General features: G+C 38.1%; 1 protein-coding gene across 2 annotated transcripts in view; it reads right to left on the reverse strand.

Moving 5' to 3' along the window:
• Nucleotides 1-428: 428 nt before the first annotated feature.
• LOC124795015 (N-acetylneuraminate lyase-like) overlaps nucleotides 429-27197 on the reverse strand; it is a 74382-nt gene continuing 47613 nt past the window's right edge. For both annotated transcript variants that reach the window (XM_047258777.1, XM_047258778.1), the window contains exons 2-8: nucleotides 20521-20576; nucleotides 20301-20377; nucleotides 13922-14067; nucleotides 8396-8564; nucleotides 3934-4079; nucleotides 2319-2490; nucleotides 429-695 (exon numbers count right to left, since the gene is read on the reverse strand). In XM_047258777.1, the coding sequence (XP_047114733.1) occupies nucleotides 550-695; nucleotides 2319-2490; nucleotides 3934-4079; nucleotides 8396-8564; nucleotides 13922-14067; nucleotides 20301-20377; nucleotides 20521-20576 (912 nt within the window). In that variant the 3' untranslated portion in view covers nucleotides 429-549. The remainder of the gene's footprint in view (nucleotides 696-2318; nucleotides 2491-3933; nucleotides 4080-8395; nucleotides 8565-13921; nucleotides 14068-20300; nucleotides 20378-20520; nucleotides 20577-27197) is intronic.

Consider the following 27197-nt stretch of genomic DNA (forward strand, 5'->3'; position numbering starts at 1 on the left):
TGTAAAACTTGAGACTGATTAACCTTGTCCTTCTGCCAGCTCTAGTAGATCTTTTGTTGACTGTGAACAGTTTTATTTCTGAGTACATTCCTACACATCAGATATTTTTACTTTGTATTTTAGTACATTTTTAGAAACTGTTTGATGAATTTTGTTCCTTGTTCTGTAATTTGCAAAACTAATTACGTTAAAAATATAATCCATTTCCACTAAACTCTGTCTATATGAAATGTAATTAACTTTTTCTATTCATGCCTTATTTAGCCTTCTACAAAGTATTACATAGGTGACAGTACTTACCTTCCACGTTTTTTATCAGTTCTCTCATGAGACATTCTATTCTTTTGAAAACTGGATATCTTAAGAAGTTAATGTAAACAAAAGCCCAACTGTATATTTAAATGTAAAAATAAAAGGAGAGCATTGTATTGATGTTTTAGTAGTATATTTGCAAAATGTGCCAATGTCAGTTGAAACACTAATACAGAATTGTAGTTCTATATTCAAGTGTTTGTTATATCATCAGTGAATCATGATATTTCTTCATCCTTAAGAGATCAGTTTCAGTGACTTCAGTTCCTCCTTAAGTTGTTTCTTCTCTTGCTCTGAGTATCCAACCAGGGGAGGACGTGGCTCACCCACATCAATTGGAGTCATCAGATTCATGGCTGCTTTCATTGCAGGTACCCAAACACCTTTTTCAAACAACAAAAATTTTAATTTTTCCAGTATGCAGTATGCAGTAGGGCTAAAGTAAGTAAAATGGCAGACTGATACACACAAGATCTTTGAAATAAACTCCTGCAGAATAACAGAGGAAAAAAGAAAATCTTGTAATTTCCAATTTTAAAGATGTCATCTAAAGATTTATTTACTCAATTTTTCTTTGGATCTAGGATTATACTGGGTACTGGATAACTCCTCAATTAATATACATATTTCTTGAAATTTTTTTAACACATCATTTTAGCAAAAAATAATATTACATTTATATACTACCCAATATTTTATAACTGTATACACTTTCGAAATACAATCGTAATTGAGACAACAGTTTTATTCTCCTAGATACACCCTTACTACGAAGACAAAATAATCGTTCACAGTTGATTTGAAACAGTTTCTGTCCATAATTATTTTTGTGGATTTGGGTAATGTGTTGTACAGTTTGATGCCAGGATGGAGTATGCCTTTTGTAATGATGCTGTATTTGTATGTTGTACATACACACCATTTATTTCTTTTGTATGGTAGCTTTGTATAGATTTATTATAAGTAAAGCTTGGACTGCTGCTGTTTAAGTTTTCTTTTACAGTAATTCTATTTTCTGGCATGTATATATGTCGAAGTGGTGGTATTTTATTTTTCTGAAATAGCTGCATACATGATGACCATGGTCTACTCCTTCCATTAGTCTAATAATCTTATCCTGTAATCTAAATCATTTCAATTTGCTCCACAATTTCCTCACAGTACTGTTCCATATTTCAATACTGAGTGAACATAAGAAAAATATATGGTCTTGAGATTATTGTATGATCTACAGCTCCTTGGTATTCATAATGTAAAACATGCTTTGCTTTTTCTGATTATGTATTCTACCTGTGTGTCCCATTTCTCATTATGTTCTAGCCAAGTACCAAGAAATTTTGTACTTCGTGTTTTTCCAAATGTCTATTTATTTCAGTATGAGGATTAACTGGTGTCCTATTCTTTGTGGTGAATATGAATATGTCCATTGCAATAGCTTTTTTTCCCCAGATTTATAATCAAACAGTTTGTGTCAAGTATTCTACTGTGTCTTGGAGACAGTCTTAATGTTGCTTTCAAAAGTTTCTTTGTTATTTTGCATGATTAAGATGTTGCTGTTATCTGCAAGTATTGATTAAGCCATTTACTTCATGTGATGGTATCAAAGTGTGTATTTGTTGGCATGTGAAATATTGTACCTACCTGCTCAGTTTTTGATACCAGGTATGTGTGATGTGCTACTAATAAACAATCTTCTTATCTGACAACATTCAGTAAAACTTGATTCCATCTTTACAATCAGAAAAAAATATGAAAAATTGGCTTCAAAACTGTCAGCATCAAATGCACAAATGGTCTCTTGAAAGAGCTAGAAAGCTAACAGTTTTGATTATGCTAGTACTAAAAGATAGTAATTCATAAATACATTTTATTTTGCTAGTGTGCAAAGTACGCAAACAGATCAAGTGAAAAATATTTAACAGAATAATCAAAAGAATATGATAAATAATGAAAGAGGACATGAAAGAAAATGTGTGAATGCATTTAAATGACACAAATTATCTTACCGTATCTCGTCATGGCTTTAATAGCCTGGTTTAGTATCATTTGCTGTTTATGGGCCTCATGTGCATCACCTTTCTTAATACTCTCAAAAATTTTCTGTGCTGGCCCAGGAAGCATGTTGAGTGTTGTAGCTATAGTAGAATTATATCCAAGAGTAGCTGCACCTGCCAGAACCTGTTCAAACAGTTTTACAGTAGGATTAAAATAATTTGATGTAACACGTTCAGTCACTTAATTATTAACACAATAAACCAAAGAACATTTATATGCCTGGATAACAAGAAATGTTGCCACTTTACAAGAACAAGTCAATAAAATAGATAAATAAAAAAGTAAAATAAAATAAAATTTGATAGAACTATATGTGTCAGAACTTGTGATATGATGATATCAGTTGGTCTCTCAGGTGAGGAAACAGGGAAACTGATTTTTCACCATGCACCCTGACCACACACTGCAAGGTGGCTTGAAAATTACAGATGCAGTAGGCATAGATTTTACAGTGGTTCAAAGATTGAAAAATAGTCTTATACATATAGAAATGTAAAATTTTACACTGCAAAAAATGCAGAAAAATAGTATCCCATAATATCAGTGAGTCACAACTGGAATACATCAACTCGTACAATCCTTGGATGTAATGGTTTGTGGAGATTTGAAATGAAGTAATCACCTAACCTCAGCCATAGGTAAAATGCATGGCAGACTTCAGTTCATTGGCAAGATATTGGGAAAATGCAGCCTATATATATATAGGTAGCTGCTTATGATGCACTTTTATATTCCATCTCTGAATATTGCTCAAATGTGTGGGGCCTATAACAAGTAGGACAAATAGGGGATGGTGAACATATATAGTGAAGGACAGCATAAATGGTCACAGGTTCATTGGACTCATAGGGGAGCATCATGGAAGTACTGAGAGGCCCAACATAGCAGACACTTGAAAATAAATGACAGATTCTGCAAAAGCTCACTTGCAAGATTTCAAGACCCAGTATTGAGCAAATAACCTAAAGATATACTTTAGCCCCATTTGTACCACTCCCAGAGCAATGCAAAGACAAGATTATACTAATTACAGTGTGCACAGAGTCATTTAAGCAGTCATTCTTCTCATACTCCAAAAGTTATGGGAATGAGAAGACACCCTGACATGTGATACTATGCTAAGTACTCATTGTTATGCACTTCGCAGTAGTTTGCAGAGTACATATGAACCTAGATGCAGATTTAGTATACAGTTCAACAAAAAATTTTGTTTCAGTGCCAATAACCAACCATATTTTTCACTGCATAGAAGGGGAAAATAAATATATAATAATCTGTGCAGAGACATTCATTCTGTACACATATTGATAAAAATGGATTAAAAATTGAATATGAAATAATAATAAATAATTTTTTATCCATTCTATAACTGAAGAATAAGCAAGGAAACAGTTATTTATTTAGAAATTATACTCCAAAACACCATCTGTTTTTGGTTACAGTATTCAAAGCCAGATATACTCTTGCTTAATGCTAAATATATAGTTTTAACAATAATTAATAATTAAAGAGTGCTTCTACTTGAACATTTTTAATTATTCAACATAAAAACAATAATTCACATACCTGGTCACATCCTAAGAAAACACTTACATCACCATTGTTTACCAATAAACATTGTATTGCTTCTTCTATATTTGTGTTTGTATACTTTGCACCTGCAAATGTTGGTATTTCCTTCAAGGCAGCCTCCAAGAAATTTGGAACACTGACTGAAACATCAATCAGTTATTAATCACTAACAGACATTTGCACTGAACAATTGCATTAAATTTGGCTGAAAGATTTCAGATGTGGAATATATGTATAGAAAGAGTCACATTAAAAGATTACACATACATTCAAAGCTATAGCATAACAAATGTCTTGTATATAATATAATGGAGTTTAAGAGTGAATCAAATAATTTTCTTTTGGCCAATTGTTTCTACTCTATTCAACAGCATCTTCACAAGGGCTCTGAAAATTAGTGGGTCTTGTAATGCAATTCACATTGACACCATAACAAAGTCATATTTGTGCACCTTTGACTTCTTTCCACATCCTATAACTGTTTCTCCATTGCAGTTTGATCAATATAATATAATGTAACAGAGTAATCTATGATTATTTTATATTAGTCCTACAGTATTTTTGCAATAGATTCTTCTACATAGACATCAGAGATTAAAGTTTCATAGTTGGGTTAAGAAGTATGACATCATGCTCTTGCATACAGCATTTATCACATGGCAGTTTTCCACAAAAAAGGAATTGGCTGTGCTCTTACAGTTGCCCTATTCAGCCAGTTATGGTGCTTGAATTCCTGAAAATTCTAATATCCTTGTCATGTTTTCAGGCATCTAAACAGCTAGATACCCATTTTGGCACTGGAAGAAAATTGCTCCACTGTGCAGAACAGGCGTGGGCCGGGGATTGGACAGATAGCAGGGAAGGCATTGGGAAAGGTGTCGTAGTGATGCATGTGAGAGTGTACAGGGACATTGTGCAAACAGGATAATGATGGGCTGCTAGGTGCTGCATTGAGAGGCTGTGCAGTGGAGGGAGACAGGGGGGCTGGGGGGAGGGGGGGGGGAATGGGGAGAGGAGAGATGGAAACCAGAGAAAGGGAGAGGACTGCACAGATGCAGTGGGAATGTAGAAGGCATGTATGAGGCTGGAGGGGAGCAGGGAAGTGGATAGAGGCACATCAGGAACAGAGACTGGCAAAGCTTGAGGCCAGGATGGTTAGAGAACTGAAGATTATGTTGCAAGGAGAGTTCCCAAATGTGCAGCTCAGAATCAGGGATCAGTCGAAAGAGCAAATCAAGATATTGAAAATATGTTATCAACTTGGATGGAAACAAATGAAACTTCAAAATGGTCTGAAGGGCTGAGGTTTGTGCGAGCAATGAAAAATAGAGCTTATCATGAAGGGATCAGATGTTCACCATATGAAGCCATGTTTGGGGTTCCAGTGAAAATGGGCATTGTGACCTCAGCTGTTCCACGTGATTTAATAAAAAATATAAACACTGAAGAATACTTGGAAATAATGTTAAACACCACTTCCACTGACTCACTGGAAGTTGAAAATGACGGCCAAGGAATTGATGCCAGTGAATCAAATACAGAAACAGAAGAAACAGAGGCAGAAAGTGCAGCTGCAGCAGGTGAGGAAGCACCAGGATTTGATGACAGTTAACAATGAGACATTGGTACCAGATGATGGTTGTGATGAGATGCTGACAACTTTTAAAAGTGTTAATAAAGTGAAATAGATCTGAGAAGCTGCCAAAGAAGATCTTCAATTGCAGGCAAAGAAAATGAAAGCAGCCTCATGTAACAAAATTTCAAAACCTTCAGTTGGACAGAATGTGAGAATTAAAGTACCAGATGTAGACAGGGCAAACATTGATGCAAAATCTGTAATAGCAGTTTGTTGTTGTTGTGGTCTTCAGTCCTGAGACTGGTTTGATGCAGCTCTCCATGCTACTCTATACTGTGCAAGCTTCTTCATCTCCCAGTACCTACTGCAACCTACATCCTTCTGAATCTGCTTAGTGTATTCATCTCTTGGTCTCCCTCTACGATTTTTACCCTCCACGCTGCCCTCCAATGCTAAATTTGTGATCCCTTGATGCCTCAAAACATGTCCTACCAACCAATCCCTTCTTCTAGTCAAGTTGTGCCACAAACTTCTCTTCTCCCCAATCCTATTCAATACCTCCTCATTAGTTACGTGATCTACCCACCTTATCTTCAGCAGTAGTGATAAATATTCAGGATGATGAATTTTATCAACTCGGTACCAAAGCTGGTAAAATGAAGTCACTGTACACTAGGAGTAAATTCATATTGTGCAAGGAAAATTTTATAAACGTTGAATGTTATGTAATTTGAAATGCCACAATAGTCAACCTTGTTGTAATAAAAAGTAATATTCACAAGGTAACATTTTTTACATTTTTCAATAATGTGGAATAATCACATCGGAATGCAAGAATGTTTAAAATACATAAATCTACAATAAGTACAAACTATTTCACCCAGAGCTCACTGTTGGCCAAGCATTAAAAAATTACAGATTATGACCCTGCCGTCAATATTTATACTTCAGTGTGTAATGCATATTAAGGAAAACTATCCAAGTTATCAACAGTATGACATGCGACATAATTATAACACAAGAAACAAGCAGGACCTAGTTTCTTTCCGATGTAACTATAAAAAACACAAAAGTGCTTCTTATACAAGTCCATAAAATTTTTTAATGCCATACCCCAACATATCAGGGATCTTCCAATTCAACAATTAAAAAAAAAAAAAGTAAAAGAATTTCTTCTTGAGCTCAGCATTTATGAAACTGATGAATTTTTAATGGAGGCAAAGAATATGGTATGACTACACTTTGTGATCAGTTTTTATATGCTTCTATATATGAGTAAGTCTGTAATTGGCTAAATTTACTAGGCAATATCAATTTGTACCAGAAGTTTCTCTGTTTTGTTTTTGTGTGAAGGTACCATAATTATTTGTGTAATATTTTTCTTGTTTTTGTAATTATTTGTGTAACATTTATACTATGTAATATTGACTTTTGTGATGCCTCAGATGATCTCTGAGGTCTCTACAACAATAAAAATCAATCAATCAATCAATTGCTAAGCTGATTTTTTAAAATGAATGCAGTTTTACCAGTTGGTATGGTTATACTCCAAGATTTACCAACGTCTCTCAGTAAAAGTTCAAAATCTATGCATATAATGAGAAATTTCAGACTTTTACCACACCGTGTTGGTAAGGTTTAGGTTTCACCAGTTAATTCTGGGATTTGCCAATCATGTTACTTTTACAGTAACACATATATTGAAGATGTTAGAGTGCATCAGCATAGCATTTATTTGTGCAAAGAGCATTACATTTTCATCTTAACTTAGTGTTACTGTTTCCATAATATCATGTCAGAAATGTGTCTCTGTTTGGTATTATGCCAATTTATAAAGTCAGTGTTTCATTATTTGATGTTTTAACATTCTACATCTTTTCTAAAATTACATAACATACATCCAAAACTGTACAATTATTGCCTTGCATACAACTCATGGCTACACACTTTATAATTTTTATACATACTTGAAACCCGTAGAAAACCATTTGACTTTAAATGAAAGTACAAGCTCCCAGAATCATATGCAACGTAAAGAAACAAGATTTGTGTCACCCTCTATTCCCGGTATTAAAAATACTGAACATTACATGCCTGTACATATTTGAAATGACAGTCCCTACAAGAAAATATTTAAGAACCTCCAGTGCATACCAGGAAAATAGCTTTGTGCACAGTCATGGAACAAGAAATGGCAATAACATCTATGCCTCCTATGCCAGGACATCAAACTATCAGAAAAGTGTTCTTCAGAGAGGTAGACAATTATACAATCACTTTCCTAACAACATCAAATTATCAAAAGAAGAAAGCTTGTTCAGAAAAAAGCTTAACTCATTTCTGATGGATCACAGCTTCTGCTCTGTACATGAATTCCTCACCAATTGAAGGGGAAACTTATAACATAAAATTATCAAACATAATGATACTATACAAATATTACACACACACACACACACACACACACACACACACACACACACTCATCAAACTTTTGCAGAGCAGTCATTTGTGATAAATTCTATTCTTATATACATATAATCTTTATCTCCTCTGTATTGGTTATTGACTTGTCCTGTGTCTGTACAAGATGTCACAGGTCCAAAATTAAATAAACGAATAAATATGCACTTTCTGACAATTTATACATTTCCCAATAATTCATCTTCCTGTTCATACTCCTCACACCCTCAGTCATCCTGCCTCCCCCATCCCAAAAAAAATCTTACTCCCCTTCCTCTCATTTTCTTTCTATCTCCTTCTATCTATGTATCTATTGGTCCATCTATGGTGAACTTTATATTGTGTGTGTGTGTGTGTGTGTGTGTGTGTGTGTGTGTGTGTTTACATATACAGAAGTTCAAAGTGATTAACACTTACAGTTTACACCAGTATAAGCTGGTAAATGGTAGTATAATAATGGTGTTTTTGGTGCAGCTTTTCCAACTTCTTTCAGGTACCTCACCAGGTCCTGAATTGAAGCAGGGCGATTGAAAAGTTCAGGCAAACAAAGCAGTCCAGAAACTCCAAGGTCCTCACAGTGTTTTGCCTAGAAGAGAATTTTGTGAATTGTTATGTTAGTAAATAATTTTCTATCTCTCAGTCATACTTACATGACATAAAACCTGCATCATTTATCATACAAAACAAATGAAAAATATAGATATTACTGTGCTTAATTTGAACATATGTAATAAAGCATTTTTCGATAAGAAGGAATCATTCTGAAATATATTCACTCATTCAGACTGTTAGTGAACTATGAGCTGATGGTATTATAAATTACATTGTACTTCTAGCTATTCCATGCCGTCATATAGAGCTTAATAAGGATGTACATACTGTAAGAACTTGTGATGATAAAAATATGCACTGTCTTTTCCATATGACAATTCAATTAAACTATCCATTACAGGTACTGGTTATACCTATCCAACTTATTTGCTTCTAGACAGTAATACAATTATTCTTCGTGTATCACAAAGGAAGAACAGTCAAAACCGTGGCATCTTATCTTAGTACAACAAGTACACAGGACACCTCTTAGTTTGATTTTGGATTTTTCTTGGAACAGTGAAACCCAACTGTTTAAGGATTTTTACACTGGACATGGCTCTTGATCTCTAGTAGCCAATTGTGTAATACTTATTTCACAGTTAAGTTGCAGCATTGTTGTTGTTCTAGCCAACACAGGCTCATCTGAAACTCGGGCGTGGACTGACTGTCTCAGGACCAGAAATCAGGCCCTTGTATATCATCACAATAATAGGTACTGAAACTACACGTTGTTTAAAGTTAAATTTATAGAAATTACAATTACAACTTAACTCATTAAATTAACTGAATACATTGAAAAATTCCATCTTTTTTACAGTTTCTTCTACTACAAGGTTTAGGCCAAATTATTTGTTTAAATGATGAAATTAACATATATAGTTATGTAAACAATACTTCTGACAAAACTGTTAATTACTTTGGAATTAATGAAGGGCTGGTTTTGCTAACATATTTTCGAATAGAGTCAAATAGATCCTTTAAGAATGCTCTTGCTTCATCTCCCAAATGTTTATAATTAGTACAGAATTTATATTTGTTTATACATCAACAATAGAATTTAAGTTTTGAAACAATTACATATTTCAACCTATAACAAAAGATACTAACTAGGAATAGTCGAAATAAATTCAAAAATCAATTACATACCTAATATTAAGCACAAAATAAGATCTGGTGTTATATTCCTTAAAACTAAAGGCCAATCTTTCTCTTTTATGAATAATGCAGATTATTTTCACATATGTTAATGGTAATCAATTAAAATTGAAAAAACCGATTTTAAGGAGGCAGATGGCAAAACAAAATGGGAAGTAAAAATATCCCAGCTTGCTTCATCATACAGTTGTTTTTCAGTGTTTCTGTCTGTCACTCAGTGCTTCCTCTGTGTGGTCAGTAACAATCTCCCATTTCCATACTGTTGTTATGCTAACTTCCAGGTTGCTAGCTCCTTCGTCAAGTAACAAAAAGGGATAATCTGGGGAATTTTAGAAAGGAGTGATAGGCCACTCAGACCCAAAGATGAGAAAGCTCCATCTGTTGTGAGGATAAGGACAGACAGTGATGAAGGGAAGGTGGATATAGTATACAGCACATTGGTAAGCCCTGTGCCAGCAACAGTCCAGAGATAAAAGAAATACAGTGCAATTAAGAACTAAGAGGAAAGTAGAATGGAAATGGGGGAAAACCAAAAAGAGGGACAGAGATAAATGATAGGACAGAGTGAAAAATAAAGCTGAGTAAGAGGAAGAGAAGTGACATGAATGCTTCAGTTAAGAACTAAGAAGAAAGTGAGAAAGGAAATGAGGATATGGGAGAAAGGGAGAAACATGAACATAAAAAATTAAAAAGTAACAGAGTAAATTATTGAGTAAATAAATTAAGAAATAGTAACAAAAAGTGAAAAGTAAAAAAAAAAGAGAAGGTGAGAGAGCATGTTAATGGAAGTTAAATCCAGGAGGATGGTGGGATGTTATAATACAGTATATTGGAGGACTAAAATTTTCTGGGTTTCTGTCACTGATCATGTAGATCATATCAAGCAACTGGCAGCAGCATTTATCCTCCTGAATTAAATTTCTTTCAGACAAATTTTCAATAAATTGAGACAGTTGCAAGGTGCACCACAGAAGTCAGCAGGTGCAGCTAGAAGTTTGACAACAGTCTGAGACTGTCAGTTTGGATGTGCCCACAGTCTCTTGCCCATGCACTGTACTGGTTGGTCAGCAGCTTCTAGAGACAGGCCCAGTCAGCTCTAACTCTGTTTCCTCCTCAGTTCATGCTTTCAGTGAGGCAGCAGAAAATTGGAAGGCATACGAACACCACCTATGGCAGTACTTTCATGCCTTCCACATTCTGGATGTGAAGGTATGTCATGGACTGTCTTTGTCATGGATTTCTTTACCCTTGTATCGGGTGTTGCAGCAGTTGGTCCCATTGCAGAAACCTTTGCCTTTGTTGTTTGACACTTACATTCATTGTTGTCTTCCTATTATCACTGCCAAACACACATCGTGACAATGGAGTTGAATTTCACCGATGCAAGAAGGAGCCCCATCAATCTTGTCATGACCCTCAACATCCTGAGTTGCAATAGACATATGCCCATGTCATGATTCATGATGTTATCATCCAATTCACCCCAGATGAAGAAGTCCAGCAATGGGCTGTCCAGTTGGATAACTCCTTCCTTGAAGAGGTTTTGTCAACTGAGCAGCCATATGAGGTCTACCATACTGCTGGTCTGCAACTAGTGGCCTTGTGCAATGTTGTGACGGTACAGGGTGGCCTGGCTGCATCCAGGGAGGATGACATCATGGCAATATAAACTGACCAATCCAGCACCTCCCTCACAGTGTGTGGACAGCATTCCAGCCACTGCTCTCTGTTTTTATCATGTGTGTTCTTTTACTCCAAACATGACAGATCAGAGTGTCCCCAAGATTGAGCCATCTCTTGTAAGTGTCAGAAAAAAGGTCACTTTGCAGTACTCTGCCACTCAGCTGCCCAGATTGCAGCACCAAAGATCATGGATATGAATATTCAGGAAGTGTTATCGTGGGGGCCAGTTCCCGATCATGATTCCAAAAAGCTTTTTAGCAAGATTTTGGTTCTCTCACAACAGCTGTGCCTGAAGGTAGACACCAGCATGGCAGTTTCCCTGCTTAAAGCCGAAACATATTCAGACCTCAGCTCTCTGCAGTTGTCACCAGTAAGCAGGCATCTTGAGCAATACAGTAAACAGCAAATCCCTTTGCTTGGTCTATTCGTGGTGGGTGGAGGTCACCTATAAATCAGTGATTCGATCTGTTACTTTTATTGTCATTCACAACACTAGTTTAGCAAACCTTTTCAGGTTTCATGCCTTTCACAGCTTTGGCTTTTCGATCATGAACTCCATGCAGTTGGCATCTGCTGAGATCCACGGTCAGTTTTCGGAATTTCTGTGCTCAGAATTTCAGGATGTCTTTGCAGAAGGCCTAGGGTGCACCATAGACTTTCAAGCCCACATAACCTCGAAGCAGTTGGCTCGGCTTAGATTTTCTCATGCTAGGCAGAAGCCCCTGGTCCTCTCCTCCTCACACCAGCCACTTTTGCCTGTATCCCCAGGCCTTTGGCAACTGGGGATTGCTCGCTCCTCCCACTTCTGGGGCCTTCATGGACATGGATGCTGCCTCCAAATCACAGTCATTTGCAACTTGCCCCAGGAATCAGCAACTCTCTACCTGCCCTCCCCCCACAAGGGGGGAGGAGTGTAGTGACCCACATAGATCCACACCTGAGATACAGGTATACAATTGTAGGGCACACCACAGAAGTCAGCAAACACAACTAGAAGTTCAAAAACCATCAGAGGCTTCCACTTGTGGATGCACGCACAGCCTCTAGTCAGCTTTTAGAGAGGAAGATGAGCTTACGGGCATACAACAGCAAGGATATTAGTGGGCTTTTAGAGATGGGCCAGGCCAGCTCTAACTCATTTACATGTTTACCTATGCATATGTGTTATCAGATTGTTACTGTGAACCACTCCTTGGCTAGTGTACCCATTGTAATAACTTGTTTTCTAGACTCAATAAAGTTTGTTGTGTCAGTCATCATGTGGTGTTCTCTTGTGCAGTTAGAACAGACTTGATATATCAATGTTAGCTTCAGAGATAGTATAACTGGTTTTCAGGATTCATTAGATGTTATGTCAACTGTTTAGGATAGAGGAGGGAATTGTGGCTCAAATGTGCATGTGCTTAACAATTGTCAAATGAGAACATCTTATAATGCTGTTGCATGCACTCATTTACTGTTTAATAGTCTCACAATATTTGTTAAAGGTGAGGGTGTGATTGAGCACTATTATAACAGCTTAGCTTGATATCTTATTTTCTAATTGTCAGCTCTGCACTTACAGAGTTTGAGAACTAAGTGAAAAGTGTAAATTTTGTTCTGCACTGGCTTTTGGCTGTGATAGTAAGTCTATAGATCTTACTGAGGTATTGAAGCACTTCTGTTAACTTGTTCACCACTATTTCAAATTTTGAGGATTGAGCAGTTTATATTGTCACACCTTTGTAAAAGAAAGGTAAAATTGCTCAAGAGAATCTTCCATTCTGCAACACAGTGTGCACTGTTTTGAAACTTGCTGTCAGTTTAAAGGTGTGTGCCAAACCAGAATACAAACCTGAAACTGGGAAGGTTCTGGGTTCAAGCCTCAACCCAACAGCCAATTCTAATGTGGCAGGAAGTTTGAGACAGTTACTGATTATTTACTGATACACTGGTAACTTGTCTGGCAGCACAGACCAGCATTCTGATCTGAGCTGCCAGAGACGGCAGTCATGTGTGAATGACATGAGCTTGCTTGTGTCAATGAATGTGTGTGTGTGTGTGTGTGTGTGTGTGTGTTTCCTTTTTTGATGAAGGCTGTGGCTGAAAGCTAATGTTTAAGTGTCTTTTAGTTGTGCGTGTCTGCAACTTAATGTGTAACCCTTATGGTAGGTAGCAATCTAACTTTTCCTTATATTAGGAAAAGATAACGTTCTGCAGTGTTACCTTCACACAACAAAGAGGAACAATTTCACTTTTCTGCTTTAATAATGTTTACATAATAAATTCATATTGGTAGAGTAGTTGAAATATTCAGGAAGGTTAAATTACAAATCTTACTTATGTCACTCTGATTTGGATTTACTGTAGATAATCATATTAGGCTATTGTTGTTTCATTAAATACTACAGACCAAGTGTATTCGTGTCCAATGTCTATTGATTTAATTACTGAATGGATATTAAACCCACACAAAATAGAAAAGAAATTACTTATGTTAACAGAATGGAATAAAAGGTATATAAAGATTACCATATGAAGGACATCCTTCATACAAGCTCCTCCAACCTGAACCATGACAACTTGTTTGGTGGTTTTTGCAGCATCTACCCATGCCTTTGTAACTGCTTTCCTCTCATCAACAGTCATTGACATTCCTTCTCCACTTGTTCCATTTACTACAAACAACAACATATTAATGTAAGAGAGAGAACCAAGCTCCATAAACAAATATATACAACAATTGCATGCAAGTACAAATACAGTGTTGTAAAATTTTGAAATCCTTGAGTAAATATTTGCTACTTAATTACATTACAGAGAATATTACAAAGGATTCTCTTTGTAGACTAAAAAAGTAAGCTGTGGAGTTCCTATCTATTCTAAAAACTATTTATTAATTTTGTTTCTGAAATTTCTTTACAATTGATACATACATCAAAAATTCATTAATTAATCTTCAAAACACAGAGTGACATGACTTTTATAATTCAAATGTCATGAAATACATGTTTTGTGATATTATGTAACCACAGTCATGCTTATTTTGTTATCAACTGATATAAGCAGATTATTCAATAAACTATTTTTGCTTATGATCACTTTTCGTCTTGACTTGATTTGGGCCTCCTATGTACTATGTAAATAACTACATCTGATTTAACTTTCAGCTTTTCCAATATTTTCCATTCAATCAGAGTGTGGTTGCTTATGAACTCCTCATCCTTTTTCTCCAGTTTTCTTTTTTTGTTTACTACACAGAGGAGATTCTAAAACCTTCTTTCAAAATGTATCTCTATTCAGAATTTCATATTCTTCAGTCTTCATCTCTTTCAGAATATTTATGATCAATCACTTTTAATAAATAAATATAGGCTTCATAAGGAATACCAACACTTCATAACTGGCATAACAGTTAGTTATATTAATTACTTAATTCATCCAGTCACACATGTTCCTTAAATTCCATTATGAAGAAAGTCACCAAGGATGTAGAATGAGTCAAGTTTTACAGTAACAGACAAAACTAGTCACCGCTGGCTGCTTCTGTAAAGTATGCTAAAAACAAATTATCACCAGTGTTGGTCTTTTCACACAGATAAGTGTGGGATTACTTCTGGATTACTTTATATATGTACTTACAAGACAAACAGCTACTTTGAAGAAAATTTTCCTCTTCACTAATCATTTGCTGTTTTCATCTTCTATTTATAACAAACCATCTGCTTTCTACACAATGTTGAAAGCAGAAAATCCAGGATGGAATGTAACAGTATTATGAAAAGGAAAGTTGCTACTCACCATATAGCAGAGATGCTGAGTCACAAATAGGCACAACAAAAAGACTGTCACGTATATAGCTTTCAGCCAGTAAGGCGTTCATCAGAATAGACACCAAACACATACATACACACTCACAGAAATGCAACTCTCACACACACACACACACACACACACACACACACACACACACACACACACAGGCCTTAGTTGCCTGAGACTATAGTCATGTGAGTGTGTGAGTTGCGTTTGCATGAGTGTGTATGTGTGTGTTTGCCATCTATTCTGACAAAGGCCTTACTGGTCAAAAGCTATATTTGTGACAGTCTTTGTTGTGCCTATCTGTGACTCAGCATCTCTGCTATATGGTGAGTAGCAACATTCCTTTTCATAATATTTTTTCAGAATTTTGTAGAATTAAACCTTTTAGACATTAGCCGTATTGCCCCAGAAGATTACACCATAGGGCATCATTGAGTGAAAGTAAATGAAGTATCTCAGCTGTCTCTGCTGCCTGTCAACACAATTAGAGTTCTAAATGTAAAGTAGGCATAACTGAGCTGTTAGGTTAACTTATCTACATCCTGGTGCCACATAAGTTTATTATCCATCTGAATGCCTAGAAACATCACTCCTGGAACTTCAACCATTGTGTACCCATTGTTATCTAATTCTGGTACCTATAAGTTTGCAGTTAAGTATTATGAGTTTTTCTTTAATTAAGGGTTAAGTTGTTAGCTGTGAACCATATGTTATCATGTTCTATTATTATTCTGGCTGCATCTAACATTTATGTGTTTAGGCTCTTTGTCAATATAGTTGAGTCATCAGCAACTCCGCAGTTTTTCAAGAGTCCTCCAGTCTCCCAGTTAGGTCAAGAAAAGGAATGGACAAAGCAGTTGATATTGCAGGATGCAATATTTAATATTTCCACCATTCTGAATTTAGTCTTGTTTCGATGATACAATTTGTTGATGTGATCCTCTGGTTTCTTTTGCTAAGTTATGATTCCATACATACAAGGGGAATGCCCTTAACACCACATCATTTCGGAATAGAATTTTATGAACTATACAATAAAAGGCAACAGAGCAAGATAACAGGAAAAGTCAAAAGGGCATTTTTTCTTGTTCATTTCTACAAAATCTGAGTTCTTAAAAGCATATATTGCATTCTCAGTAGAGAAGCCTTTACAGAAGCCAAACAGAATTCCTGTTATGATGTTACTCTCAGAGTTATGGTTCAGTATACTGTTGTAAGCTACTTTATCGAAAATTTCTGATAAATAGAAAGAAGGTTGATGGATCTTATTTCCACTTTTGTGAATGGGTACTACTACTGCATACATGTCGTTTGGCAACTTCATTTTTGATCGTTGACAGGTTGTAAAGGTAACTCAAGGGGTTAACACATGATTCAGCAAAACTGATGTCTGATGGTGGAGTATGCAATGCCAATCTAAGTAAAACTAATGGATCTGTCTGTGATGGACAATTTTTGGTACCTGTGTTTTCAGCTACTGCAAGGAGGAATTAATTGGATTTAGTTGCCAGTGACTCAAATTGAATGTCATCAATGAGTGTATATCATTTCTCCTATCAATTTTATTTGTTTCATGCCTAATAACACTTGTCAACAGCCGGAATCTGAATCCACCTTTCAAAATGTTCCTGCAGTTAATATTTTTGAGTTTTGTGAAGCATGTACGTACTTTCAGGCATTCAACCATTTCAAAGAAAAGTTTCTTGAATTGAGTGAAGCATAGCTGTAATAAGGTATATTTGGTGGATCACAAACAAGAAAAGTGATGAAAGATCCACTCATTGATATCAAACTCACAATTATCAAATTAGCCACTAGTCACCTTACAGAGCAATTGTGAAGGACTTTTTTGGGTAACAGAAGAGATGATAACTATGTTTCCATTATTAATGATTTGTTCTACAGCTGCTAGAACATGGGGTGCAGAACGTCATTTAAAATTCACTTTTAACATTCCCACCTTGATTTATTTTCAGAAAATTTGGCGGCCATAAGCAGCGGGCAGGGTGAATGTTAGATGATGAATGATTACTGCTGTGATGAAATGACATATGAAAGAAGAGCACCATTGTCACATTTTTTGAATATCAAAGAACATTAAAATTGAAAATATATTTAGCACTCATTTGCTGTCATGTCCTTGTATACAGTTTGTCAGGGTACAAGATACTTTGATCCAAAATGTTAGTCAGCCTTTCTCTCAGCTTCCACTGTAATTATCTGACCCACTGCCAAGGAAAACCCAGTTCGTAGTCTTGTAAGAATTTTTTAGGAGAGAATTACATTTCTCCTCTACTGAGTGTCCTTGTCAACTTTTCTTCCATTGTTCAGTCCATAAATTTCTCTTAATAGGGTAACTGAGACAACATAATTCTGTAAAACTGTATGTTTATCTTGGTAATGTAACACCTTTTTCTCCTCATTTTTAAGGGGGGATTTGGAAAATCTGATTGCAGTTTGCATACATCTTACATCAGTAGATGTACGTATTTTCTCCACACACAAAGAATTATCATGTTAAAAGTAATATTTCATTCATTATCCTAAGTAAAAGTTGAGAGAGTAGTGTTTCATTATTGGGTACCACCAAGGAAAAAAAGTACTGACAGAACTCCTTAGAAAGACTTAAATTATGGCTGACGGAGAGTTTAATAGCACACCAACCAGAAACTTCAGATTAAGTGCCAGTTTAATTTTTCACCATCTAAGAAATCTGAATTGATAGTATCTTAATTATAGTTTTGACAAACATATAAAAGTGCTGCCTACATTAATTTCACTCCTCTCTTTGGTTGGATTTTGTAATATATTATATAATTAAACTATAAATAATTGTACTTTGATTTATTATGAAATATTAACAAACAGGGGAGTGTATAGTGAAAGTGAGAATTCAGAACTGATGTAATTCAATATCTGTTTTCATAATTTAGCAGGTACAATTTATTTAATGAAATGGTTCTACAAAGTTTAAGTGCATAACATGTTCATCAATAGTGAATTTTCTGTAAAACTGTAGGTCAGTGGAAAGTGTAAGAATATTTTGTCATTAAGTAGGAAGAAATGGTGGTAAATATGATTCTGTTTTTATCTAGAAAGGAGGTTTTAAAGTGTTTCTATCTTACAGAGCATTATAATATTATATCAAATGACTCCCTTTTTTCCTTGTGTGAATATGTAATACCATTTTTTTCTGACATAAAAGAAAGTCTAAGTTAAAATCAACAAAAGACCAAACAGAACCACTACAGACTGCTGAGTATTGAAATTAAGTAAGTGTTAAGCATAGGTGAGAGAGGCCATGGGGTTAAAAAATGTCTGAAAGGGCACAAAGAACATGTGTGGTGCCTCAAGTAATGCAAAAAGCCAGTCATAGCTGAACATATCCTATTGTCAGGACAAAGATTTTGTGAATGTTCACAATTTATTAGAAGCACCTTACAATGTAAACAGAAACTCAGAAAGGCAGTCAAGATTCTTAAACACCCGAACAGTTTTAACTGTACGACATCCTTAGGCTCCTGATGGCATGGCTGCCTGTCCTTATTGCTACATGGATGATACCAGAATACACAAAGATAATTGCAATTTGCACTCACATCCCATTCCCCAGGCTCTACTACAGCAGTGAACAATTCCCCAACCACAGCAACACTTTAACAGCCTATCATGAACATTTACACCAGTAAATGTAGGAAATACTCCCCTTAAATTACCTGAAGTATGATAGTGCACATACGTGTGCAGCCAGTTTCTGTGAGAAGGCTTCAAGCTGAATGTCAAATCAAAAGTTTTCCTGCAAGAGTGAAGTGGTACCAAAGCCTCAGAACTTTTAATCTCACAGCGAATGTAATATGATAAAACTAATTTGAATTGTAAGAAAGAAAGGGATAAGTTGCATCACATTCAAATCCAAATTCGAATTTTTTTTTTTTTTTTTTTTTTACATTTAGATGTGAGATTTACTTGATCCAGTTCTTCACTCATTATTTTGTTGCTATCAAACGGTTTCTGTGTGCTTCAGTGTTTTAACACAGATAACACAATACAGCAGAGACAATCATTTCATTAACTTGTAAATGAAAAATTTATCTTCAACTCCTTATATTCATGTTCCATTGGTATACACATCAGTTAATTCACAATTCCAAGGATCCAGCATATACATGGGGTTTACATGATGATGATTCAAATTTTCAGGGGTGATGGAGAAGACTAAGTGTATCAAATTGAGGTAAGTGACCTTGATCTGTAAACGACCAAGTCAAAAGTTAGAAGCAAAAATCGTTCTAATATCTCTGATAGCAGACCTCTTCTATTGAAAGCTCTATGCTTGCTATATTTGGGAAGGAAACAGTATGGATCAAATCAATAAAAAACGTCCAGTAAAGATGGGCTCAAAAGTGCATACTTTAAGAGCTATGACCACTTTTTCATATTTGCTACTGTGAAATACATATCTTCTACTGAGCTCATAGCTCCTAAAGTATGCACTTTGGAGCCCAGTTTCCTGGACTTTTTTCTTGTTTTGTTCCATTTTACCTGCTTCGAAAATATGTAAAACAAAGAGCTTGCAGAAGAAGAGGCCCACTGACAAAGGTATCAGAATGATTTTCACTTATAACTTTTGACTTGGTTGTTTCTGGACCGGGGTCCATTACCTCAGACTGATACATTTATCCTTCTCCATTACCCCTGAAAGTTTGTAACACACCACAGAATCACCCTGCAAGTTAAGTGTTGCTATCATTTGCACATAATTTTTCAGTTGCCATTCATGAAATGATTGCAAAGGGCCACAAATATCCCTGCCATACACTGTGCACTTTTAAACAATGTAGATATATAGATACAGGTGATAATATTAGGGGAACTATGACTTCTGAAATTTTATATCTTTCATGTTTTCAAAATTACTTTGAGTACTATACTGTGACTGCCCAGCAATTAAATTTCATGTTAATTCCTGAATTCGATGTAATTTACATTTCCCTCCTTTGTACTTCTCAAACAATGGTGAAAGTGAATATTAATGAAAAAATACTGCACAGAATAACAATTATCTCATTTAAGTGAAATGTGAACTTACCCAAGACAGCATTAATTCCAACATCAGAGAGATATTTAGCATATTTTGGTATGATATCAAGATTGACACTCTGTGCACTGAAAAAAAGTCAACAAATTAAATTTAAGTCTGTTTAAAACACAGCACAATGAGTATGAATGCAAATACGTAGCATAAAGTAAATTCTCTGTATGATCATGTGCAATAATAACCAATGCAAACAGAGAATATTGTTACCAACCTGTCTCTCTTGAAAGGAGTCAACACTGGTGACATCAACCCCTGGAAGTGGTACTTCTGTAAACATAATCATAATTTGACAATCATGTCACCAAACTTTGATCAGAAAAAATTTGAAAGATTACTTTGCTTTATCAACAAATTAGCACAATTTGTCAAACTTTTTTTTGCATTTTTGAGAAGGTTATAGCTTAATATTAGCAATGTTAAACTTTACTGTTGTATTCATTTTCAAGCAATATTTTGTAAGGCAGTGACAACCTCTATCACAAATTTTATGGTAGCAAAATGTTCACAGCAAAAACAAACTGAATAACTCGCCAAAATTATTTCAGCACAGTGACATAGGAATCTCTCATGACATACAATATATTTCTAAAGAATGTTGTTTTTTTTTGGGGGGGGGGGGGGGGGGGAGGGGGGCAGTAGAAGCTGTATCAAAATAGATATCAAATGCTGAACTTTCACTTTCAATGACTAATAGAGTAATAGAGTATACCTGACTTTGATACGAAAACAGCTAGATTTGTAACTGCTACAGCAGCATTATACATGAAAAAGAACTAAAAGATCAATATTACATTGCAAGTTTTTGGTAAGAAAATGACTATTTGTTGGAGCACACTAAAAAAAATCATTCAAATTGCAGTACCAGTATATCTTTTACAAGCCAGTATCTTTGTGTATGCCTTACTTAAAATAGACAGGCAGAAAAGTTTGCAAATATTAATGTAGGAAAAATTAAAGAAAAAAATGTGGACAGCTTGTAAGCAATTGATTTTCATTCAAAATTTTGACACTCCAGTGGTTTTTAAAAGATAAACCTCACTAAAAAGTACAAATTCTCAAATTCCAGAACTGCCCTCGTGAGAAACTGAATTGAAGATAGCTGTTAAATAGGAGAGAGTGTGCTGCTGTCAGCATGGTGAACATGTCTTGTCACTGGGATGTCATCAAACCTGATACTGACCTTTGGTGTTAGAATCGAGTGTGGGATGGGCAATAAACACAATATCAGTGCATCCTACCAGGGTCAGATCATAAGTTCATGAAGCATGGGACACTCCATCTTCAAGGTTGTGCAAGCACTAGAATTTTCACATACTACATTTTTTTCAACAGAAAATACACTCCTGGAAATGGAAAAAAGAACACATTGACACCGGTGTGTCAGACCCACCATACTTGCTCCGGACACTGCGAGAGGGCTGTACAAGCAATGATCACACGCACGGCACAGCGGACACACCAGGAACCGCGGTGTTGGCCGTCGAATGGCGCTAGCTGCGCAGCATTTGTGCCCCGCCGCCGTCAGTGTGAGCCAGTTTGCCGTGGCATACGGAGCTCCATCGCAGTCTTTAACACTGGTAGCATGCCGCGACAGCGTGGACGTGAACCGTATGTGCAGTTGACGGACTTTGAGCGAGGGCGTATAGTGGCCATGCGGGAGGCCGGGTGGACGTACCGCCGAATTGCTCAACACGTGGGGCATGAGGTCTCCACAGTACATCGATGTTGTCGCCAGTGGTCGGCGGAAGGTGCACGTGCCCGTCGACCTGGGACCGGACCGCAGCGACGCACGGATGCACGCCAAGACCGTAGGATCCTACGCAGTGCCGTAGGGGACCCCACCGCCACTTCCCAGCAAATTAGGGACACTGTTGCTCCTGGGGTATCGGCGAGGACCATTCGCAACCGTCTCCATGAAGCTGGGCTACGGTCCCGCACACCGTTAGGCCGTCTTCCGCTCACGCCCCAACATCGTGCACCCCGCCTCCAGTGGTGTCGCGACAGGCGTGAATGGAGGGACGAATGGAGACGTGTCGTCTTCAGCGATGAGAGTCGCTTCTGCCTTGGTGCCAATGATGGTCGTATGCGTGTTTGGCGCCGTGCAGGTGAGCGCCACAATCAGGACTGCATACGACCGAGGCACACAGGGCCAACACCCGGCATCATGGTGTGGGGAGCGATCTCCTACACTGGCCGTACACCACTGGTGATCGTCGAGGGGACACTGAATAGTGCACGGTACATCCAAACCGTCATTGAACCCATCGTTCTACCATTCCTAGACCGGCAAGGGAACTTGCTGTTCCAACAGGACAATGCACGTCCGCATGTATCCCGTGCCACCCAACGTGATCTAGAAGGTGTAAGTCAACTACCCTGGCCAGCAAGATCTCCGGATCTGTCCCCCATTGAGCATGTTTGGGACTGGATGAAGCGTCGTCTCACGCGGTCTGCACGTCCAGCACGAACGCTGGTCCAACTGAGGCGCCAGGTGGAAATGGCATGGCAAGCCGTTCCACAGGACTACATCCAGCATCTCTACGATCGTCTCCATGGGAGAATAGCAGCCTGCATTGCTGCGAAAGGTGGATATACACTGTACTAGTGCCGACATTGTGCATGCTCTGTTGCCTGTGTCTATGTGGCTGTGGTTCTGTCAGTGTGATCATGTGATGTATCTGACCCCAGGAATGTGTCAATAAAGTTTCCCCTTCCTGGGACAATGAATTCACGGTGTTCTTATTTCAATTTCCAGGAGTGTATTATACTCAGTGATCAAATATTAAATGCTCTGAATAACTGCATGTTGCCCACTGGGATATTTTGTGATCTCTCAAAGACATTTGACTGTGTGAATCATGAAAGTCTTCTAGATAAGCTTAAGTATTGTGGTATGAGTAGGGCAGTGCAAAAATGGTTTGATTCATATTTAACTGAAACAATGCAGAAGGTTGAAATTAACAGTACAGATAGTCTGCAAAAATCAGTAGAGATCTCTAACTGTGGGGGGGTGGGGGGTAATCAAGAAGAATGGTGTCCCACAGGGTTCAGTCTTGGGTGCCCTATTGTTCTTAATATACAGGGTGAGTCACCTAACATTACCACTGGATATATTTCGTAAACCACATCAAATACTGACGAATCGATTCCACAGACCGAACGTGAGGAGAGGGGCTAGTGTAATTGGTTGATACAAACCATAAAAAAATACAAGGAAGTATGTTTTTTAACACAAACCTACGTTTTTTTAAATGGAACCCCATTAGTTTTGTTAGCACATCTGAACATATAAACAAATACGTAATCAGTGCCGTTTGTTGCATTGTAAAATGTTAATTACATCCGGAGATATTGTAACCTAAAGTTGACGCTTGAGTACCACTCCTCTGCTGTTCGATCGTGTGTATCGGAGAGCACCGAATTACGTAGGGATCCAAAGGGAACATTGATGGACCTTAGGTACAGAAGAGACTGGAACAGCATATTACAGCCATATGCTAACACCTTTTTATTGGTCTTTTTCACTGACGCACATGTACATTACCATGAGGAGTGAGGTACACGTACACACGTGGTTTCCGTTTTCAATGACGGAGTGAAATAGAGTGTGTCCTGACATGTCAGGCCAATAGATGTTCAATGTAGTGGCCATCATTTGCTGCACACAATTGCAATCTCTGGCGTAATGAATGTCGTACACGCCGCAGTACATCTGGTGTAATGTCGCCGCAGGCTGCCACAATACGTTGTTCCATATCCTCTGGGGTTGTAGGCACATCACGGTACACATTCTCCTTTAACGTACCCCACAGAAAGAAATCCAGAGGTGTAAGATCAGGAGAACGGGCTGGCCAATTTATGCGTCCTCCACGTCCTATGAAACGCCCGTCGAACATCCTGTCAATGGTCAGCCTAGTGTTAATTGCGGAATGTGCAGGTGCACCATCATGCTGATACCACATACGTCGACACGTTTCCAGTGCGACATTTTCGAGCAACGTTGGCAGATCATTCTGTAGAAACGCGATTATGTTGCAGCTGTTTGGGCCCCTGCAATGAAGTGAGGACCAATGAGGTGGTCGCCAATGATTCCGCACCATACATTTACAGTCCACGGTCGCTGTCGCTCTACCTGTCTGAGCTAGCGAGGATTGTCCACGGACCAGTAATGCATGTTCCATAGATTCACTGCCTCGTGGTTTGTAAAACCCGCTTCATCGGTAAACAGGTAGAATTGCAACGCATTCTTTGTTAATGCACTCTATGATTAAACTCATCACCATGTAATTGCTGATGTAGCGATACATGAAACGGGTGAAAGCGGTAACGATGCAGTATGCGCATGACACTACTTTGACTCAGTCCACCGGCTCATGCAATGTCCTGTGTACTCATGTGTGGGTTCATGGCAACAGCAGCTAACACACCAACTGCACCCGCTTCTCCTGTGACGGGCCTGTTACGGACCCGTTTGCATGCTACAACCATACCTGTTGCATGCAGTTGGCGGTAGATGTTTTGCAATGTGCGGCACGTTGCATGCTCTCTGTCTGGGTACCATTCTGCATACACCCTGCAGGCTTCAGCTGCATTTCGTCGACACTCGCCATAGATGAGTATCATCTCCGCCTTTTCAGAGTTCGAATACACCATGGTCACAATTCCTACAACACTACACTATCACAGACGTCTGGTAACACGGTGTACTACAGTTGGTCTGCATGCAGAGACGAATGCAGAATAACAATAGCAACAAGCGCTACACGTGGACACTGCGACAGCTAGACCAAACCACAACTGCATTATCAAGGAGACTACTGCTGCAAATCGCTCCTCCTTCCATTCCTGCCAGGAGGAATTCACCATCCTATGTCACCTCCACATCATACATAATTAATCCATAGTTTTATTTTATGTAACGAGCCACCCTCACATTGTGGTTGTGGAGGCTTACAGTAGCTTAAATGCTGGTGGAATGCCAAGTTTTTCTGGCCCCACGCTCAACACGGTCTTCCAAATTCTTTGCCTCTATTATTGATGGGTGTATCATGGACAGTTGAGCTGGTTCTCCATTTTCTCCATAGAAGTGTTTTTTTTCTTACCAATGAAGTTTCAAACTACTTTCTGGATGGGTGTGGGGTGGTTGGTGTTGGAGTATCTCCCAGCACATACTGGATCTAGGGGACTATCTGCCCTATCTGTTTGACCAGTTGCCTTGATCATCCCTCTTTTATTGTTTTAGTTGCTTTTAAATGAGGCTAGCCCCTTTTTCTACACCATCCTTCTGTTTTAGGGATGGTACTCTGATGAATAGTGGGTGCTGTCCCTCTTATTAATGCCTTGACTGTAATAGATCGGGATTGTGACAGCTGTGGGAGGGACAGTCCCCATCGCTTGCACAGCCGATGGGGGTAACTCATCTGGCACCACTGATGTGTTGACCTGATCATTTCTCTCACCTTGTTTTATTATTGACGGTCCAACTGAAGTTCATTACGTGTTTAGACTTCTCATTTTTACTATTAGACTCTCTCGACTAGAAGACATACTTTACTCTGTAACTGTCTTCACCATTCATTGGCTTGGCAGGTGGTCAGCTGTAGGTTGGGTTCCTCTCACCAGAGATGAGTGCTGGGAGGCCCTTCAGTTGCTCTGACCAGCCCGATCTGTACGTTTTTACTCCTCCTTAAATTATTTCTCAGCTCTAATGCCAATATTGCTTTCATTGCCTAGCTCTTAGCACTCCTACGTACTTTCATAACCTGAACAAATTTCTAGCATACGTCTCTGACTCCAGATGAACTATCTCTTGACTGAGGGACTGATGACCTCTCTCTCAAGTACTTCTACCCCCACCACACAATCCACTGCAGGCCATTGTAGTTGCAGCACCATGAAGACAGCTGGCAACAGATGGCAAATTGGTGTGAAGTGTATTGCATGCTTGGATATATGTAAATGATTATATCAATACAACCAAACAAAGTAGGTAGTATTAACACTGCCTACATTCTTCATACAAGGAAGTATTACGCAGTGGGTATCTCACTCAGAAATCGGATTTGAGTGTTGGTTATCTGTGAGAAGATCATGTGCCTCTCGGGTGCAGAGATTTGTGTGAGGCCTTGCACTGTCATCGTTTGCATTTTCGTGGTGATGAACACATTGAAATCGTTTCTTCAGCTTCCTGTGGGGAGTCCAATACATTTCAGAGTTGATCGTTGCACCATGAGGGAGGACATCAAACAGAACAACCCCTTCAGAGTTCCAGAAGACAGTCGCTATGACTTTAACAGCTGACAGTGCAGCTTTGAACGTTTTCTTCGGAGGAGAGATGATGTGGCACCACTGAATGGATTGCTGTTTTGTTTCTGGTTTGAAGTGCTTCATTGACTGTGACGATGTTCGACAAAAAATTGTCACAATCAGCATCGTAAAGCGCGAACAACTGTGCTAAGATGGTTCTTCGTGGTCTTCTATTAGGTGGCGAGGAGCCCAGTGGGCAGACACCTTTGAGTAACGCGAATGGTGGACAAGTGTGTCAGCACTAGCAACACAGACGTCCAGTTGAGCAGCGAGCAGTCTGACTGCGATCTATCGACCACCTCGAATGAGAGTATCCACACGTTTCAACATTGCAGGAGTCACAGCTGTGTATGGACGGCCGACACCCAGGAGACCGGACAGGTTTGTGCGACATTGTTGCAATGATGACAAACGCCTCGCCCACCGACTCACGGAGCTTTTGTTCACTTCAAGGTGTCCGTAGGCATTCTGCAAGCGCCTATGGTTATCTGCGATGCTCTGGTTTTCCACCAAAAGCAACTCAATGACAGTTCTCTGGTTGGAACGCATCTCCGTTACCGACAAAATTGGTTCAAATGATTC

The sequence above is a fragment of the Schistocerca piceifrons genome, chromosome 4, assembly GCF_021461385.2.
Source record: "Schistocerca piceifrons isolate TAMUIC-IGC-003096 chromosome 4, iqSchPice1.1, whole genome shotgun sequence".
Classification (NCBI taxonomy): Eukaryota; Metazoa; Arthropoda; class Insecta; order Orthoptera; family Acrididae; genus Schistocerca; species Schistocerca piceifrons.